Source organism: Eulemur rufifrons, chromosome 8 (assembly GCF_041146395.1).
Source record: "Eulemur rufifrons isolate Redbay chromosome 8, OSU_ERuf_1, whole genome shotgun sequence".
Lineage (NCBI taxonomy): Eukaryota > Metazoa > Chordata > Mammalia > Primates > Lemuridae > Eulemur > Eulemur rufifrons.
In genome coordinates, this window is record NC_090990.1 from 101604672 (window position 1) to 101623644 (window position 18973).

At 54.5% G+C, this 18973-nt stretch overlaps 2 protein-coding genes across 3 annotated transcripts in view; both read right to left on the minus strand.

The window, feature by feature from the left end:
- Positions 1 to 267: 267 nt before the first annotated feature.
- Positions 268 to 4910, minus strand: SLC27A3 (solute carrier family 27 member 3). Of its 2 annotated transcripts, none has more exons than XM_069478707.1 (10): positions 4083 to 4910; positions 3541 to 3750; positions 3043 to 3201; positions 2448 to 2572; positions 2000 to 2194; positions 1810 to 1900; positions 1487 to 1685; positions 1152 to 1249; positions 889 to 1019; positions 268 to 541 (listed from the first exon to the last, which is right to left on the minus strand). In XM_069478707.1, the coding sequence occupies exons 1-10, from the start codon at positions 4765 to 4767 to the stop codon at positions 365 to 367; spliced, it is 2070 nt and encodes a 689-aa protein (XP_069334808.1). In that variant the 5' UTR covers positions 4768 to 4910; the 3' UTR covers positions 268 to 364. The 2 variants fall into 2 exon arrangements, with proteins under 2 accessions (XP_069334808.1, XP_069334807.1); XM_069478706.1 differs by having other exon boundaries at positions 268 to 436; positions 4083 to 4767.
- A 555-nt stretch (positions 4911 to 5465) lies between these two features.
- INTS3 (integrator complex subunit 3) overlaps positions 5466 to 18973 on the minus strand; it is a 41763-nt gene continuing 28255 nt past the window's right edge. The window contains exons 15-30 of the mRNA XM_069480574.1: positions 17815 to 17934; positions 17310 to 17439; positions 16772 to 16826; positions 16425 to 16528; positions 15869 to 15913; positions 15546 to 15665; positions 12710 to 12863; positions 11587 to 11655; positions 10359 to 10434; positions 9837 to 9950; positions 9491 to 9539; positions 8267 to 8434; positions 7764 to 7864; positions 7514 to 7586; positions 7168 to 7324; positions 5466 to 7072 (exon numbers count right to left, since the gene is read on the minus strand). Of these exons, the coding sequence (XP_069336675.1) occupies positions 6995 to 7072; positions 7168 to 7324; positions 7514 to 7586; positions 7764 to 7864; positions 8267 to 8434; positions 9491 to 9539; positions 9837 to 9950; positions 10359 to 10434; positions 11587 to 11655; positions 12710 to 12863; positions 15546 to 15665; positions 15869 to 15913; positions 16425 to 16528; positions 16772 to 16826; positions 17310 to 17439; positions 17815 to 17934 (1613 nt within the window). The 3' untranslated portion in view covers positions 5466 to 6994. The remainder of the gene's footprint in view (positions 7073 to 7167; positions 7325 to 7513; positions 7587 to 7763; positions 7865 to 8266; positions 8435 to 9490; positions 9540 to 9836; positions 9951 to 10358; positions 10435 to 11586; positions 11656 to 12709; positions 12864 to 15545; positions 15666 to 15868; positions 15914 to 16424; positions 16529 to 16771; positions 16827 to 17309; positions 17440 to 17814; positions 17935 to 18973) is intronic.

Here is an 18973-nt window from a genome sequence, read left to right on the forward strand (position 1 = left end):
GGACATACATGAGCACAATCACCAATCACCAGGGATTCCCCAAGGACAAGGATCAGGCAGGGTCATCTGAGAGGAAAAACACCAAGGTCCAGACACTGTGCTCAAGCCCACATAAAGTCAGGGCAGGAATGCCGGGGCCTGCGGCTCCATGTCAGGAGCCAACTTCTGAGGAAAAAGCAGTTCCACAGACAGACAAAAAAAAAAATAAATCAGAAAGACAGAGCCAGACTGGCTCCAGCCCATTTATTACAAAATAATGAATACAAATCTGGTATATAGAAGATCTCTTGACAGCCCCTGGTGCACCTGCAATGGCCCCCATCCCACAGAGTCCCTCCTTCAGACACTTTGGGCACAGAAGGTCTCAGATTCGAAGGTCCCCAGCCAGGAGAGCACCGTACCGGGCGGGCGTGAGGGGCAGGTAGGCACCCACAGCCTGGTCCAGAACATACAGGGGGTCAGACAATGCGCTTGGGTCAAAGCCCTCATTTGCCATCCGAACCTTCTGCTGTTTGAAGGTCTCCGTGGTGGCCAAAGACTCCTGGGGAGAGGAGGAGGGGGTTTAAGGGAGTTGAAGGAAAAGGTATTCCGCCCAGTGGGTTCAAGTGAGTGGCCTGAATTTTGCTAAGGAGCAAGTCTGGGGAAAGGGGTTATGAGGTCAAGGTTTAGGAGAGAAGGTGACAGGGAAGAGAAAGAGCCAGGCTGGGAGAAGGAAGAGTACAGGGAGAGAAGTGGGGTGAAGAGCACATGTCTGGGAAGGTACTATTCTTTCCAGGGACTGTGTTATGTGGGGGTCCCTTTCTGGAGCTTGGGAGCCATCAAACTCCCAAAGTTGATATATGGGGTAGACGTACGGGGTGAGGGGTTGGGGTGGGGGTGGCTGGTTACCTGGAGCCTCAGGAATCGAGGCCGGGCATAAGGTGGCAAGTTCTCGGAAACATGGCTGTAGAGCTGCACAAGGTCCAAAGAGTGGGGGGGACGCAGAACCAGGGCTGCCATTCCAGCCCTGCCTTCATGTCCTGGTGGGTGTGGGGGCCAGGGTAAGCCATGCCGTGGCTGACCACCATGGAGGCCTCATGCTCCCTGTGCCCAAGCATTACCAATTCAGGGTGGTGGGCTGGGTGCCTCCCCCACCTTCCATGCCTAGGCACCTGGCACAGTGACTCCATAGACGTTCACCTCCTGAAGAAAATCCAGGGCCTCGAAGACCTCTGCCACCTCGGTTGTGGCCACATTCTCCCCCTTCCACCTGTTGGAGAGCAGAGATCTAAAACTGGGAGTTGGAGGTCAGGGCTTTAAGAGCTTGGTGGGGAGAGAAAGAGGTCAGAGGTCAGGGTGCCAGGCTATCATAGCGACTGAATGTTTAGGAGGTCCGAGAATGAGAGATTAGATGAGAAGCTGGGCTGAGGAGAGGTTAGGAAGTGGAGGTTTGGGTCACAGAGATCAGATGTCCAGGGTGAAGTGTCAGGACGTTATGGACAGATACCTGAAGGTATCCCCAGTACGATCGTGGAAGCGAAGAAAGCCTTGGTCATCGCAGATCAACAGGTCCCCAGTGTTGAAGAAAACATCCCCAGGCCGGAAGACATCCTTCAGCAGCTTTCCCCGGGCCAGCTCTGGCCCCCCCGCATAGCCCAGGAATGGGGAATCCTGGCTCACCGGGGCCACCAGCAGCCCCGGCTCACCTGGCAAAGTTGCCGGGGTCAGGAGCGGCTGCCCACTTCACCCAGAGCCTCCTGCCCCCATCCCAGCCCACTCTCCAATTCCAATCCTCTTCTGCCAGCCTCACCACCCCGCCTGAACACGAACCTGGAGCTGTGGCCGCACAGTGCCCCTGGGCATCCCGAATCGGCTCCCCTGTGGTGACATCATAGCGAATCAAAGAGAAGGGGAAGACGCGCTGGGGGAAGGGAGACCAGGGTCATTTCAGCTGCATGAGCCCCCTTCCTGCCAGCCTCCTGCTGTTCTGTGGGTTCTCAGTTTCCTCTCTACCCCTTACCTTGTAGAGCCAGGAAGCGCGTCCCACAGCGCCCCGCTGTCCTGTGTAGTTGAACGTGGCCACGTTGCCCTCTGTCAGCCCGTATGTTTCCAGCACCTGCAGGGGCCCAAAGCGCCGCACAAAACGCTCCCAGGTGTCTGGGCGCAGCCCACTGCCCACTGCCAGGCGGACCGTATGGCCCCGTTCTGCCTTGTTCTGAGATGAATGGAAGAGGGGCAGGAGCTTTAACACCAAGATGCCAGCTCTCCTAAGGGAAATCTTGCTGCCCACTCCCCAGGCCCCTCCCTCTGTGACCTCCTTCGGATGCCCTTATCCTACACTGCCATTCTTCTCCTTGTTTCTTCTCCCTCTAACTCCCAGACAACTGTCTCTGTCTTCTGTCAAATGTCCTGCTCCCTGTGACCTAGCCCTGTGTCAGCGGCTCTGCCCAGGAACTGTGCCCACGCACCAGGGGCTGGTTGACAAGGTATCGGCACAACTCCCCGATGTACTGGAACACCGTCACCCTGTGCTGCTGGCAGTCCTCCCAGAACTGACCAGCTGAGAACTTGGACTTGAGCACCACTGTGGCCCCTGCCAGAAGCGGGAAGGAGAGAGGAAGAAGGTGAGGTTGTGAGCAGAGAGGGGAGCCCCGACCCCTTCCTCCACCAAGTGCAGTTCCCTGGGAAGGACCTGCTGGCAGAGTCACACCTTCAGCAGGCCCAGTTGGCCCTCTTCCTTTCCCACCTTGCCTTGGAGAGGTTAATGCCCTTTCCCTACTTCGCAGCCCCAAATACCCCATCCTCTGTGCACACCCTTGCCCCCAAGTCCCACCTCTTCTCTATTTGCCTCTTCTTAGACACAGCCCTTCCCTCCTGTGAACCGTATGGCTTCCCTGGTTGCTCAGTCTGTAGGCCTGAGTGGTAACAGTTCCCACTGCACAGAGCTCCTGGAGAGGAGGGCCCTGTCGTCCGGATCCTCTCCCCCGAAGGACTCCCACCCTAGTAAGTACTTCATACATGTTTGCTGGAGGAATGAAGGGGAGTGGTGGCAGGGAGACTGACCAATGCCCAAGCAGCCCACAATGCCCAACAGGGAGCCAGACATGTGGTAGAGTGGGAGGGCGAGGTAGATCACATCCTCCTGGTGGACGCCGCACAGCTGGTAGAACCCCTGGCATTGCAGGATCTTCAGATGACTGATCCGAGCAGCCTTGGGGAGACCTATGGGGTGGCGGTAGCGGGGAGATCAGAGGAGAGGTCTGAGCTCCAAACTCTATCCTCCTGTTTGCCCCCTGCTGGGTTTCCCACAGAAAGAGGCAGAGGCCTGACAAATTTGGGACAGGACCCAGACTGTCCTGGAAACACGGGTAGTTTAGGGGAGGTGGAGAAACGAAGAGCTGGTAGGAGGACTGGAGAGAAAGGTTGTTCTGCTGGGATCAGCATCCTCTGGGGATTTTGAGGGGGTGACTTGGGAGCTGAGGAGGTCCCAGGTGCAGTTCCCAGACCCCTGCCTCCCTCTGCCTTAGTTTCTGGGAGGTAAGCACGGTGCCCAGCCCTCACCAGTGGTGCCAGAGGTGAAGATGTACAGGCACGTGTCCATCATGCCCTGGGGGGCAGAGAGGTGTCCCGGCACTGGCCTATCCACTTCAGCCGACATTTCAGACAGCAAATCTCTGATTCCAGCAGGGTGGGTTTCAGGGCCTGCAGCCCACAGATGGAGCCCCATGGCTCTCAGGGCCGGCAGGTCAGGCTCCAGGGACTCCAGAAACTCTGGAAAGGGTGCGAAAGTACAGCTCAGTGGCTTGGCCACTACCCAGAAGCCTTCCCCACCCCTTACCCTATTACGCCTGCACCCCCAGTCCCCTTCCGCACTGCTCTCGGTGAGGGTGAAGAGTACGGACATCCCATAATGGGTCTGGGACCTGAGCTCCTTGGGAATCCCCGGGAAACCAAAGATTCAGCTTCATGGCTTCGCATCCCCACTCACTTCTGAACCCCAGGGAGACAGCGCCCTGGTGACAGGACCAAGCCCTTCTGTGACCCCAGACACGCCCTTTTCCGTGGCTGGCCCCAGCCTAGTCCGTTCGGCGTTCCAGCCTTACCTGGCGCCAGCACCAGCGCGCGCGCGCCGCAGATGCGGAGGCAGTGCAGCAGGGGGCTGCGGCGCAGGGCGGTGGGTACAAAGGCCGTGCGCAGCCCCGCCTTGGCCAGCCCGAACCATAGCCACAGGAACTCTGGGCTGGCGGGGAGGAGCAGCGCCACGGTCGCTCCAGGTGCCAGAGGGACCGCGGCTCGTCCTGTGGCTGCCCCATCCCCTCCACACTCCGCAAGCGCCGCTGTGTCTCCGGCGCCCTGCACCGCCCGCTCGCCTTCCCCAGCGCTCCTCGCGCCGCCGCCGCCGCCGCCGCCGCCGCCGCCGCCGCCACCGCCGCGGCTGGGTCCCCCGTCCCAGCCCCGGGCGCGCAGGAAGGCGCGCGCAGCCCGGTTACTCTCGCTCTCCGCCTCCGCGTAGCTAAAGCGACGCACGCCGTGAATGAGAAAAGTGTGCGCTGGGCGCTGCTGGGCCAGTTGCGCTAGGCGCCAGGCCAGACTGCAGCCCCCCTGGGGACCTTCCGGGTCGGCGGCGGCCGCCGCCCGAGCACGAGCTCTCAGAGCCCTTTTGCAGCGATGGGCGCGCACCGCGAAGGCCAAGTCTGCCGCGAACCAGCGCAACTGCGGCCAGAGGTGCAGCTTCAGTAGCAGCAGCGGCAACAGCAGCAGCAGGGGCAGCAGCAGGAGGGCAGCCATGGAGCCGGCTTCCTCCACTCGGCACCGTCCGGCCTCGCCACTCTCGAACACCCCTGATAGTCCCTTCCGAAAAACCGGAGCCGATTGTTCCAGCAGGGAGACCTCCTTCTCGGGAGGAGCGCGCGTGCGCTGGCGCACGCCCCCTCCCACCCAGGCCCCCGCCACTCCCCACCCGCGGAGAGCGTGTGGGGGGCCGCCCCGGACTCCCGGCCCTCCCCACAGCCTACGCTCCGCCCTAGGCGCGCTCTCCCGGACTGCTCGCGGCTCGCACCCTACCAGGTCCCGGGTGGTGCTCGAGCCTTTCCTCAATCCCAGAGTCATTCTCTTTTTAAGTTCTTTCTCCTCTTGGGCAGTTTAGGGATCTGGCTGGACTTTGGAGTCCAGTTCGGAGAGCTAGGGCGTTTGGATCGCAGGCCGTCTCTCCCTCAGTATCATTTTCACTCCTGATAGAAGGATACCATTGCTCTCTCCCAAAAGAGACTGAAGAACTTGGCCCCTGGCCCATTTGGTTCTGCAAGTCCCAGCAGGACAGCCAGACCCATACCCTCCCGCCAGCTGCCAACAGCAGCTACCCCAGGGAATGGGTGGGGACTGAGAATTAAATAGGGGAGAGGCCCAGACAGCCAGATTTCTGGAGGGGCCACGGCGGAGGCCCCTCCCTTTGGGCAAGGGTACAATAATTGGGGCCAGCCAGCGAATGCTTTCCATCCTGATTTTAATTGGCGCAAAGGAAACTGGGGAAGGAGAGAGGAAGGAAAAAGAGGCCTCCAGTGGTTTGGATTTTCAAAGAAAGGAGTAGCAGCTTTGAGGGAGGGGAGACCTTGATTCTGTAAACAGACATTTGCAGGCTGAACAGGAGGAGCTGCCTGCAGTTAGCCCAAACTTCGCTCCTCTCTCCTCAGCCCACTGCCAACCCCCCTGGACAGCAGGAGAACAAAACGCATGGCCAGTGTACACGTGGAGCAAGTGGCCAGACTGTGAAAGGAAGAGGGCCGCCCATCCCTGGTGCTTGAACTCTCCACCAGGCACAGAAGAGCCAAGTTGGAGCATCGCTCCCCCGTCAAGCAGTTAGCCCTCCAGTAATGGGAGCCTACAGACTTAATAAATTAGAGCGAGTATGGCAAACATTAGCTTTTGGAAGCCTCTAGTTTCTTGGAGGAGAAAGGGGTGCGGGCAGATAGCCTACAGGGAGATGGTGCCAGCATCAGTTTCTGCATGGGCAGGTCAGTGCCTGGCTCCCACCTCCAGTGATGGCAGGAAGGATGGGTGGGGGACAAAGCCAAGTCTCTCCTGCTCTAGACAAAAGCGGGGGCGGGCAGGAAAGGAAAAGGGGGATGTTGTGAGGCTACAACTAGGGTGCCAATGAAATCAAGACCACCTGGACATGCACAAGGTAAATGCCTGATGCCTGTGGAAACTCCAGCACAAAAGACATTCTGGCTAGTTTTATTGTCATTTAAAAACAACTTTTAAGACACGATTATCTCTGCCAAAAAAAAAAAAAAAAGAAAAGAAAGAAAAAGAAAACAGACCCAAGGAAATGGGACCACTTGACAGTTCTGTGGAACCTGCCTCTGGGACTACCCTGGGCTCTGGCCCAGCTTGAGGTGCCAACCTCTCAGGCCAACCCAAGCCTCCAGGGCACACCGCGTGGGGCTGTGGCCACCCTTTCAGGTTCCTTCCTGAATGCTTATGACCTCTGCCCCCTGGTTGGGAGTGGGCAGCCAGACCACTCCGATTAGACAGCCGTTTCATACTGGTGCGTGGAGGGAATGACTATAAAATGCCTGTTTAGAGCAAATCAACACCTGAAGGGGAGGCAGGAAGGGACACCTACACAGGGAGTCTCTACTGTCATCCTAGTTTCTCTGGCCAGCTGCTCCTTTCCCTTCTCTGTTGAAATGGCTCTTTCAGAGACTGGGGAGGAGTTGTGGGGCTGAAGACTTTCACCATGGTCCTATTTTGCACAGCCTCTGGCTTCAGTGAGAACCCAAATATCAGTGGGGGCAGCAGTGGAAGGGCTGCGGCCCCGGCAGAGGAGGGCAGGGGCTGGGGCTGCATGGCAGCTTCTCGGGCTGGGCCAGAGGAGGAAGCTCATCCTTCTCACCGGGTGAGCTTGGGGATGGAAGAGCCTGGTTCCCCTTTACTTCCCCCGCCACTATTAACCTTTGATTCACCAAGGAGAAGCGGGCAGTCCAACTGGGGGTGGGATGGGGAAAACAGGGCCTCAGTCACTGTCAGAACCCACTGCAGAGGACCCTTTCCGTTTCCGCTTGGTGGGCTTCGGTTTTGTGTCTTCTTCCTCCTGGAAGAGATTGGGAGGGGGAGGAGGGAAATCACCAGCTCCAACTCCTCCCACACCTATTGCTCCTACTCCTGCGCACTGGCGGGGGGCCTCACCGACGCACTGCTGGAGCCGGACTCTTCCTCAGCATTGGGGGGCTGCGTGGCATTCTTCCGACTTCGAGGGCTGGACAGAGCTGCTTTTCGCCGGCTCTTGGGTGGTTTGGTGGACGAGTCCTCATATTCCTCCGCCAGGGAGAAGAGATCACTGAACCTAGGGGAAAGAAGAATGAGCTCTGAGCAGGGACATGCTGGGCCTGTGGCCACCTCCCATCCTCTTCTCCCCCAGGCCTAGGTCTTTGCTTTTCTTCAAGCCTAGGTAAGTCTGTGTCCCCAGCAGGCCTTTTGTCCTCTAGGCCTTCTCCCCACTGCTTCCCAAAGCCAAAAGTGGAAGGAACCTCACTTCATCTTGTGGGCTTCGTCACAGCTCGCCTGGACATGCTGCAGCGCCTGGAGGATTGGGGTCTGGCTAAAAACTAGAGGGAGAAGAACGGGAGAGCAGGGGAGGAAAAACAATTAGATGTCTGGGAGCTTATTCAATGGCACCCAAAGGTTTTATCCAAAGAGTTGGGTTTGGCCCTGGCGTTGTGCCCCAGGCGGTCTGAGCCAGGGCAGCACCACACGCTAGACTCGGGGAGGGCTGGAAAGCATACAGTTCTGCTTGGTGTTGGTCAGGTTGAGTCGCAGGTTATCCAGGTGCTCCAGGATCTGCTCCAGGGTCAGCTGGGCCAGCTTGCTGCTGGAGCTCCTCAGGCTGCGCAGGAAGGCATGAGAGCCAGAGTCTGAGTGGCGGGAGCGTTCCAGGAATGCGAGACACCCTCCAGCCCACCAGCGTCCTCCACCCCACACCAGGGTCCCTCCTTAAGACAGAGGCGGCCCGCACAGGGAGGACAGGCAGGCTTCGCAGGCTGGGGTCGGCTAAGGGAGGTGTGCAGGGAACGTGGAAGCCCTGCCACGGGGGTACTAGAAGCAGGGAAGAGAGGCCATGATGGTCCTGCATGCCATGTGGCTTCACACCACTAGATGTCACCCACAAACCAGGCTGGGACTGCACGGGCCCCCCACTATCACTGGGCAGCGGTCACTGCAGACTGCCCTGGTGACGGCCTGTTGACAGTGGGCAGGAAATGTGGGGTTGACAGGGACTGTGCCCCACCTCTGTCTCTTGCGAGGGAGGCTGTTGTTCTTGATGAGCAAGGACTTGATGTGCTCGGCCAGCAGCTCGTCGTGCTTCATGCACCAGTGCCGCAGGATGCTGGTGGTGAACTGGTCGTCAGGGTGGCAGGGCCGGCTCAGCACCATCTTCACCATCTCCTCGCTGGGCCTGTGGGGCGAGGCGCTGGGTGCCGCTCACACAGCCTCAGGGGCTGCTCGATCCCGCCCACTCACTTATTTCCCAAACGCCGCCGTGCCCACCCCGTCCACCTGAGCCCCACTGCAGCTTCCTACTCTCACATCCCCTTCCCTCTTCTCTTTGGGCCAAGGAATGCCTGGTTTCATCCTCTGCGGAAGCCAGGAGATGAGAAGTGACACTCTTCAGTTTCTGTGGTAGCGGGAGGTGTGTGTGCGCTTGTGTTGGGAAGCAGGACCACCAAATCTCCCCTATGCCCCCCAGAACGGCCAGGAAATGGGCCGGGGAGGCAAAAGGACAAGCACGTGGTGTGTGCATGTCCCTGCCCCTGCCCTGCTGGAGCTGTGGGCCAGCCTGGAATCCAGCCTAAGAAAGGGGCAGGAGAGAGGGCTATGGAGCCACAGTCCCACACAGCTGTCCACCTTCCCACCGCCTCCGGGACACCGCACCATTTCTGGTCTCTCGGGCAAGAGGGGGAGAAGGTGGATGGAGGGCAAAAAGGTAGGAAGGAAAAGATACACGGCTGTTGTTCCATTGATCTGGGGAGGCTGCTCCAGAGCCTGTGATGGGAGATGGGGTCATGGCCCTCTCCCCTCTACGCCCACCCAGGCAGGGAGCACAGTGGGTTCCGCCGGCTCTGCTCTGTGTGGGCAGAGGACACGACAGTGTGTGATCCCTCTACTCTGACCCTTCCTCCTCTTGGATTAGACATGTGGCGGCTTGCATGGGGGAGGGGAGCGGGAGCCACCAGGGATTAGAACTGCTGTGGCAGCAGGAAACAGGGATGTCCGGTCCCCCCGTCCCCACCTCCAAGGGCAGCTCCTGGTGGGCAGGGGGGTATGTCGAGAGGAAGCCCAGATCCCAGGGGAGCTGCTTATTTGTAAGTCACACTGGGGGAAGGGCAAAATAAGCAGATGTCAACGACAGGAAAACAACATGGCAAAAGGAGCAGGACAGAAGCCCTTTATACCACAGTGTCTCTTGGTGTGTCGGGACTGAAGGCTAGAGAGCCCCCGGGGTGGAACTCACTTCTCTCTTCGGAGCTGAAGCAGGAGGCAGGACAGGGCCTCTGGGTGCTCTGTGAGGGAAGGAGAGGGGAATGTATGATTCCGGGAAGGAATCTGGGCACCTCGCTCATCCCCCAACCAACAGCCACTAGAGGGAGCAAGGACAGTCTTCAACCAGGAGCCAGGAAGCAGCCCCGACCCCACTCCTATCTAGTCCCCGGGCCCCCAGCCCCTGTGCAGTCCTGGCTCACGGTGGCCCTGCCCTGGTGCACTGTGGCAGGGAAGGGAGCGGACCTGGGCTTGGCCAGAGCCCCAGATGGACAGGCCATGTCCTCTCCTACTTGCCTCCAACCCATAACCCTACTCACCCTTGTATTTGAGGTGCTGCAGGATCGGGATTATGGTCTCCAGGGGGATGTTGTGGGCCAGGAAGAGCTGCCAGGCACAATACTGCTCAAAGGTTTCCCAGTCCAGGCTCTGGACTGCAAGAGACAGAACGAACATCTCTCTCCCCCTCACACACACATATGTGGCTCGTCCACTGACTACCAGCACCCCAAGCAGGGATGGGGCAATGGCACAGAGGTAGGGACAGTGACCCTAAATCTAGACCCTTTCCCTTCCCACACAACACTGATTTCCAGTCTTCTCACGGCTTCTGTATTCCCATGAGCCCTGAGGTCGGAGGGGGCAAGGGCAAGCCCTTCCAATTTACAGAGCGAGAAACAGATCCGGAAGGACACTGCCCAAGGCCGCACAGCAGGGTGGTGCGACGTTCTGCCCCTTAACTTCCCAGCCCCAGAGCCTGCTTTCCTGCTGGTAAAAATACACATGGCTGACACCCTGCTCCTGTCACCTCTCTCAAGTACCTAAAAGGTTTGGTCACTTACTGAGTATGTTGAGGACCGAGTCTTTTCGAAACATGACCAGGTTCCCCATCATCACGTGGCAGACCAGCTCCTGGAGCTAAGGAGGTGGAAGAAGGCAGAACCCATGAGCTCTAAAAAAGGCCAGGAAGCTAGTATGGAGGGAGGAGCAGGAGGGCTCCTAAGGCAAAAAATCAGAGGAAGCGAAAGCCTAGTTTGAAGGGGTGGGGAGGAGACGGCGCATGATGAACGCTGCAGTCTCTGAAGGATGGAGGGGCTGGTAAGGTAGCAACAGGTCTGTGTGGGAGCCACAGGCCTATTCTGGGGAAAAATAGTTGTGGAAAACCACCCCCCACATCCTGATGGCAGAAGAACAGGGAACTTCTCTACCTGGCTTTAGTCTGGGCCTGAGGAGGAGGGAAGGCTCCTGGGAGGCTAGGCTCTCAGCACAGGTGTGGGCAGGGGAAAGGCAAAGGAAGGACTTTTGAATGCTAGACTTCCTCTTTTTTTTTTTTTTTTTTGAGACAGGGTCTCGCTCTGTCGTGCAGGCTACAGTGCAGTGGCATCAGCCTAGCTCACAGCAACCTCAAACTCCTGGGCTCAAGCGATCCTCCTACCTCAGCCTCCCAAGTAGCTGGGACTACAGGCACATGCTGCCACACCCAGCTATTTTTTTTTTACTTTTTATAGACATGGGGTCACGCTATGTTGCCCAGGCTGGTCTCGAACTCCTGGGCTCAAGTGATCTTCCCACCTTGGCTTCCCAAAGTGCTAGGATTACAGGCATGAGCTGCTGCACCTGGCCTGGGCTTCCTCTTTAATGAATAGGAACTGAGTGGAGAAGAGAACAGGGAACTGGGACCTCTGCTCAGGCTTGAGATGGACCCAAGCAAAGCTACAGCCTCTTGGGGACCTATGCGTGGTAGAAAGGTTACGTAGAAATGGTCTGACCATTTTCATTCGAAGCCAAGGGGAAGGCATCCAGTTGAGAGCTAAACAAACAACCCCCTCAGCTTTCCCTGTGGAAACAGAATATGGAGAATGAGGGAAACTCCAGGCAGGGTTCACGTGCCACCCTTGGGGCCCACTTTCCTTCCCAGTTGCTACAGCCAAAGGTGCACACACCTATACCAGGAGCAGAGGGCCTGGAGCACGAGCTCCCTGTCTGCAGGCCTGCAGACAAAGCAGAGGCCCCGACTTCCCCAGTCCTGCCTTCCGGGCCTCTCTGGGGATGTCAAGGCCCGATGTGTACCTGTGCAGAGTCAATAACAGCCACGATCATGTTCAGCAGCTCTCCACTCCTCAAGGTTTCATCTGGAAACTGGGTAGAAAAAGAGAGGGGAAGAGTCCAGGGTGGACCCCTTGGCTTTCATCTCATAACCCGTTTTTCTTCCTTATCACGTGCTCAGGGTCTGGCTAGGTCAGCCAGACACAGGCTCTAATATAACCCCCTAAACAGATATCCAACAGCTATGAAGCTGAAAGACTTCAAGAACTTGAAGACCCCAACTTTTGTTATTTATGTGTGCACACTATGAGGGTGTGTGTAAGGAAAGAACAGGGAGCTATACAGAGATAAAGCCAGAGCTGAAAGGACTGGACATGCTGGCTGGTTCTGTGTGGGAGTGGCAGCAGAGAAACCCAACCTGAGCTGACCCTCAGCCAAGGAAGAGAAGGTGTAGAGTGTCTGGGGGTGGGAGTGTTGTGGGGGGTGGGCAGGGCCCCATCTAGAGAGGGGGAACAGGGGAAGGGAAGTGCCGTGTGTCTGGCATCTGCACCCCTCCTCCCTCCACTGCTTGGCTGAGATCACAGTTCCTCCTAATGTGCCCACATCCTGGGTCCTCATTTCCTTCTTCTGAGAAATTCTACCAAGAGGAGGAAGAGCTGATACCTCCTGCATCCCAGTTCCTAGTGAAGAGTTCAAGTGAACCAGGGGAATGAGAGTCAGTCTCCATGACAGCAGCCCTGGTCTTTGGGAACCAGTAGAGAGAATCCAAGGGCGAGCCATCAGAGGGCAGGAGGGCTTGGGATGTATAAACATGGATCTGAATTAGGAGACCAGTCACGGGTCCAGATGATGGGGCCCAACTTGAGAAGCCAAGTATATAGGCCCAGGCCCCAACTCACACCACAGTTAAACCAAAGGATAAAAATTCTGATAGATTTAGAAAATTTTAAACTTTTAATAAAGAGAGGTAGAAGGAGGGGACAGCTGTGGTGTAGGAAGCAGTAGTCTACCAAAGTTAGCAGGGGTGGACAAAGGCAGGCCAGGGCTGTAGGTGATGCTCAGAGTGTACACTGAGGTGGGCAGTCTCCCGTGAGCCCCCTGCATGGCTGTCCCCACCCCCCAGCACGACGTGGACGGAGGCACCAACCTCTGTGTAGATGGAGGGCGTGAGGTGGCACAGTAGCCGCACGTCGTCTTCCTGGCAGGCCTTCATGTCCATCATTAGGCATGTGTGCAGATCGCCCAGCTGAGTGGCCTGGGCAAATGACTCGTACAGGTTCATCTTCCCCGCAGCAGCTTTGCTACAAGACGAGATGGGCCTAAGCCAGTAGCCTCACCCCAGCACCCATCTTCAAACACCCTTGAAGTAGGCTCTCACTCTGGAATGGCCTGTCTGCCCTAGATGTGCATCTGTCTCATGTCTCTCCCTGCCTCCTTGCCCAAGGGCTTGACAATTTATGGGAACCAGGAGACATTCCATTTTTTTTTTTTTTTTTTTTTTTGAGACAGAGCCTCGTTCTGTTATCCTGGGTAGAGTGCAGTGGCATCATCGTAGCTCACAGCAACCTCAAACTCCTGGGCTCAAGCAATCCTCCTGCCTCAGCCTCCCGAGTAGCTGGGACTACAGGCATGCGCCACCATGCCCAGCTAATTTTTCTATTTTTGTAGAGATGGGGTCTTGTTCTTGCTCAGGCTGGTCTCAAACTCTTGAGCTCAAACGATCCTCCCGCCTCAGCCTCCCAGGGTGCTAGGATTACGTGCTTGAGCCACCGCGCCCGGCCTGAAACACTCCTCTTTCTCCCCACCCTTCCCCAGTGCTCCAGATAGGGCTCCGACCACAATGAGTGAAGCTACTTACTGATGAACACCAAGAAAAGAAAGAGGGTTCAGGTCAGGCTTTCTCTCTTGCTTTCTGGGCTCTAGCCAGGAGGGCAATAACACCTCACACCACACACAAAACTCAACTCAAAATGGCTTATAGGCCTAAAGTAAGAACCAAAGCCACAGAACTAAAACTATGTTCTCTCAGAGAAAACATAGGAGTAAATCTTCATGATGAAAGCACACATGACAAAAGAAAAAAAAAAACATAATATTGACTTCATAAAAATTTAACACTTTTGTGATCCAAAGGATGCCATCACAAAAGTGAAGATATGCCTTTCTCCTGGTGTTGCAAAAAACAAAAAACAACACAAAAATAAAGACAATCCACAGAATGGGGGAAAATATTTGCAAATTATCTATCTGATAAGGGACTTGTATCCAGAATATATAAATAACTCTTAAAAGTCAACAATAAAAAGGCAAATAACCAACTTAAAAATGGGAAAGGATTTGAATAGACACTTCTCCAAAGAAAATATACAAATGGCCAATAGGCCGGGCGCGGTGGCTCACGCCTGTAATCCTAGCACTCTGGGAGGCCGAGGTGGGCGGATCGTTTGAGCTCAGGAGTTCGAGACCAGCCTGAGCAAGAGCGAGACCCCATCTCTACTAAAAATAGAAAGAAATTATATGGACAGCTAAAAATATATATAGAAAAAATTAGCCGGGCATGGTGGTGCATGCCTATAGTCCCAGCTACTCGGGAGGCTGAGACAGGAGGATCGCTTGAGCTCAGGAGTTTGAGGTTGCTGTGAGCTAGGCTGACGCCACGGCACTCACTCTAGCCTGGGCAACAGAGTGAGACTCTGTCTCAAAAAAAAAAAAAAAAAAAAAAAAAAACAAATGGCCAATAAACGCATAAACAAATGCTCAACATCATTAGCCATCAGGGAAATACAAATAAAACCACAATGAGATTTCATTTCACATCCACTAGGATAGCTGGAGTCAAAAAGTCAGACAATTAAAAAAAAAAGCACAGAGACTAAGGGAAAAAAAAGCCAGATAACAACAAGTGCTGGGGAGCACGTGGAGCAATCAACGGATGTAAAAGTAGCTGCGGCCACACTGGAAAACAGTTTTGCAGTTCCCTGCCCGTGTAAAAGCAGATTTTTCTGCATGATCCAGCAATTCCACTCCTAGGTATGTACCCAAGACAACTGAAAACATGTGTCCACACAAAAACTTGTACATGAATGTTCACAGCAGCTCCATCTGCAATAACAAAAAAGTGGAAACAACCCAAATGTCCACCAACAGACAAATGGATAAACAAAATGTCATGTATCCATACACTGGAATAGTAGTTGGCCATAAAAAGGAATGAGGAACTGATATATGTTACAACACAGATGAACCTTAAAAACATTATGTTAGGTGAAAAAAGCGAGTCACAAAAGATCAGACATTGATTCCATGTATCTGAAATGTCCAGAATAAGTAAATCTGCAGAGACAGAAGGCAGATCAGTGGTTGGTTGCTAGGTGAAGGGAAGAACGGGAACAGGACTGCTAATGGGTATGGGCTTTCTTTTTAGGGTGATGTAAGTTAGATAGACTCAGTAAATTAGACAGTAGTGATAGCTGTACAACTTTGTGAATACACTACTGAATTGTACACTTTAAAAGGGTGAATTTTTCATGCCTGTAATCCTAGCACTCTGGGAGGCCGAGGCAGGAGGATTATTTGAGCTCAGGAGTTTGAGACCAGCCTGACCAAGAGCGAGACCATGTCTCTACTAAAAATAGAAAGAAATTAGCAGGACAACTAAAAACACATAGAAAAAATTAGCCGGGCATGGTGGTGCATGCCTGTAGTCCCAGCTACTCGGGAGGCTGAGGCAGTAGGACCGCTTGAGCCCAGGAGTTTGAGGTTGCTGTGAGCTAGGCTGACACCATGGCACCCTGGCCTGGGCAACAAAGTGAGACTCTGTTTCAAAAAATTAAAAATAAATAAATAAATAAAAGGGTGAATTTTCTATATAGCTATTATTTTAAAAAAAAAAAAGCAAACAAATGGAAGGCCCTGGTGATGACAGCCAAGGGTGGGAAAGTGAGTGTGTAGGAGGAGACAGGAAACGTGGGGAGCATACCCACCTGGCCCTCAGGTAGTAGAGCAGGTGGTAGCCAATCTTGGGCTGCTTCTGATATAGCTCAGAGAGAAGGTCCAGAAGCAGAGAGAAGCTGCTGTTGTCTTCCTGCATCTGGCATAGGTTCCTAGATGCGGGGGTGAGAGGAGAGGAACAGAGCTTTACCTACGGCAGACTCACCTATGGAGCCTCTGGGGTGCCATGGGCTCTGTGCCCACCGTATACCTCCTCCTTCCTGGAAAGGGGCCCTATTACTCCAGGATGGGAGCACATGTGTGCTGTCAGGGAAGACAGAAGACAGTGCGGTATCTCCTACAGTTGGGTGCTTACCTAAATATTAGGTAGAGAGGCTTTCCTACAGACTCCTCCAGGGACCTACAAGAGGAAGGTTACATATGAGAATCCACGTGAGGGGAGGGGCAGTGGGCTGCAGGCAGATATGGAGGACCAGCTTAAGGCCAGATGCCAGCCTGCTCCTTTCCTACCCAAAAGGCAAACTTTCTACTGCTCCAGAGGCTTAGTAACAGAGAACAGGTTTCTAACATGGAATCACAATTTGAGGTTGTCATCCTCATTGAAGGTGAGACTCTTGCCCTTCAGGGAGAGAGTTCAGTCCAGGGTCCAATCCCACATGATTCAGCAAAGGTTGGGGCTACTGGGCCCAGCAGTGGGGGTTGAAGCAAAGGGAGTGTGTACCTCTCCTAGCATACACGGTGTTGAGCAGGCAAAAATAAACCCTTGTTTAAATGAAGCAGTACATTTGAGAATAAAAACACTAAGTGAATAGATTATTTTTCTTAAGTTCACAGCAAAGTGCATCTTGGATTTGGACTGTAAGAGAGCACTCTGGCTCCCGAGTTGGGGGGCCAGGGAAGACGAGCCTTACTCCTCGGTAACCTCCTCAGGCAGCACTTCCCCTCGAAAGTGGGCCTTGAAGAGCTCCTGCAGGCAGGAAGCCAGGACAGACAGCTGCTCCGAGTCAAAGTCTTCCTGGGTGGTGAGACAAGGGAGGGAGTGTCACTACCCAGACCCAAGCCTTCCTGCCCCGGAGTTCCCACAGCCTCGGAACTCATGTTTCCACCTCCAGGATCAGTGAGCTCTCCACCCCCATCAGAGGGAACCCATCTGAGGAAGGAGAGGACAGAGTCAGCGTCCCTGGAGGTGTCTGCAGGGGGAACTCTACGCTGAGCAGGCTGGGCTGCTTCCTCCCTAAGGGGCTGGGTTCCTCCTCACCTCTAGGACCTGGTCCACGATTTCCTGCATGACCTCACACTGGGCCTCCGTATCACTGCAGGACAGAAGTGAGAGGAAATCCCAGGGACAATAACGATAGCAGAGGGCAGGACACACACCCAGAACAGTGTGCACAAACACACTCACATGCACAACATGCTCAGAGACAAAACAAAGGAGCTCTGTGTAAAATCCTAGCTTGGGGGTGGGGGGAGGCTGTAGGGCAGAATTTGCTGCTCTTGGGCAGAGGCCCAAAGAGAAGGGAAATCCCCATCAACCCTGCTTTGGTTCTCAAAGGCTCTTCTCCCCAGAATCTATGGAGCGGGAACCCGATGTGTTAGGGAACGAGGCTGCCCCACTCCCAGCCCATACCCTCCAACGTAAACTGCAGAAAAAACCCTCATGAAGCTCCAACTACCTCTCCACACACTCCCATCACATTTTCCTCCAGCCTCCACCATCCTGCCACACCCACCAAGCACCAGGTAGAGAGCCTGGGGCTGCACCTCCTGAGGTGGCGAGTGAGGTCGGCACCCACCTCCCCTTCTGTAGCTGGAGTACTTTGTCCCTTAGGGACTCATCCAGCTGGTCAAGGTAAGGGGTGATATCAACAGGCTCCTCCACGACTGTCTCCTTGATTGGGTGGAAGCGAAACTCTCTCTTCTTTCCTGAAAGTAGTAATTTGGGAAAGAAGTCAGTTTGCCCAGATGCTGGCAACAGAGACAGTCCCCTGAACCATCTGTCCCTTCCTCACATGCCCTAAGTGTGCACCTGTGCACTCAATGTGGTGTGAGTGCCTAAAGCGTCTCCCTGAGTGTGCACATGTCCTAGCTCTTACAAGCAAAAAAGTGCAGGAACCACTTCTTTTTCCTTCCTGCCTTCAGTGTTGAGTGCAGGGCTCTGCACTGGGAGTCTCATCCAGTAAACCTGTTAACAAAACTTTAACTCACAGGGCAAAGGTGACAGAAAGGTTGTAGAGAGGCTGCTCCTACGAATTGGTCTCTCCGGGCCGACCCTGAATGAGCCATTGCTGCTGGCCTCACCTTTGCTGTTGAGATCCTCCTCGTCGTCACTGAAGGCTGCCTCCGCATTGTCATAGCAACTCTCATCCTTATCTGACATATGGTTGTCCATCTCCATGGAAACTGGCTCCTCAATTTTAACTTGGGAGTAAAGAAAGACAAGGCATTTGATGGCCTCCCGTGTCCTCTAACATGTCCCACGCTTCTGGGAAGGGAGACTGGAGGGCAAGTAGGAGAATAAGGAGTTTATGACCTATGTGGATTACTGACCCTGGAAGGACAAACCTCTTGTCCTCACAACCCTCCACCACCTACAGGGGGATGCTGCCAGGAATAAGAACAGCGCAGGACACGACTGCTCTATGCTCAGCTCAGAATTAGTGACTAGAGTAAGACCAGGGACAGTCCCAAGTGTTCTTTAATTTAAAACCAAGTTGGGGGCCGGGCGCGGTGGCTCACGGCTGTAATCCTAGCACTCTGGGAGGCCGAGGCGGGTCGATTGTTTGAGCTCATGAGTTCGAGACCAGCGTGAGCAAGAGCGAGACCCCGTCTCTACTAAAAATAGAAAGAAATGATTTGGACAGCTAAAAATATATAGAGAAAAAAATTAGCTGGGCATGGTGGCGCACGCCTGTAGTCCCAGCTACTCGGGAGGCTGAGGCAGGAGGATCGCTTGAGCCCAGGCGTTTGAGGTTGCTGTGAGCTAAGCTGATGCCATGACACTCTAGCCCGGGCAACAGAGCGAGACTCTGTCTCAAAAAAAAAAAAAAAAAAAAAAAAAGTTGGGATGTACTGCTTGGCTTAAGGCCTTTATTGACAAATGAAGTTCTGTAAAAAAATAAATAAATAAAACCAAGGTGAGATGTCTGCTTGGCTTCAGCCCTCATCCCCAAACAAAAAAGTGTGGTGGGGAGACGGCAGTCTGGAATCAGGAGCAAGATTTGAGACCCAACATGACGACCTCTCATCCAGGGCCAGGGCCTAGAGCTCGACAGAGAGAAGAGATGGGCAAAGTTAAAGTGAGATAAACATTACAAGAAACCCTTCTACCTACTGAGAAGGGGTTAGTAAGAGAAAAAATTAGAGTTAAGAGAGCAAGAAAGATGAGCAAAAGTCAGATAAGATTAGATGAAGAGAGACAACACAAAAATGAATAAGCAGAAAAATTGGGGAGGGAAAA

Coding starts and splice junctions, on each gene's coding strand:
- SLC27A3 (XM_069478707.1), bottom strand. CDS start 4,767: ATGGCTGCCCTCCTGCTGCTGCCCCTGCTGCTGCTGTTGCCGCTGCTG. Junction 2,195..2,447: donor ACCTTGTCAACCAGCCCCTG/GTGCGTGGGCAC, acceptor CATTCATCTCAG/AACAAGGCAGAACGGGGCCA. Junction 1,901..1,999: donor GCGCTTCCTGGCTCTACAAG/GTAAGGGGTAGA, acceptor CCCTTCCCCCAG/CGCGTCTTCCCCTTCTCTTT.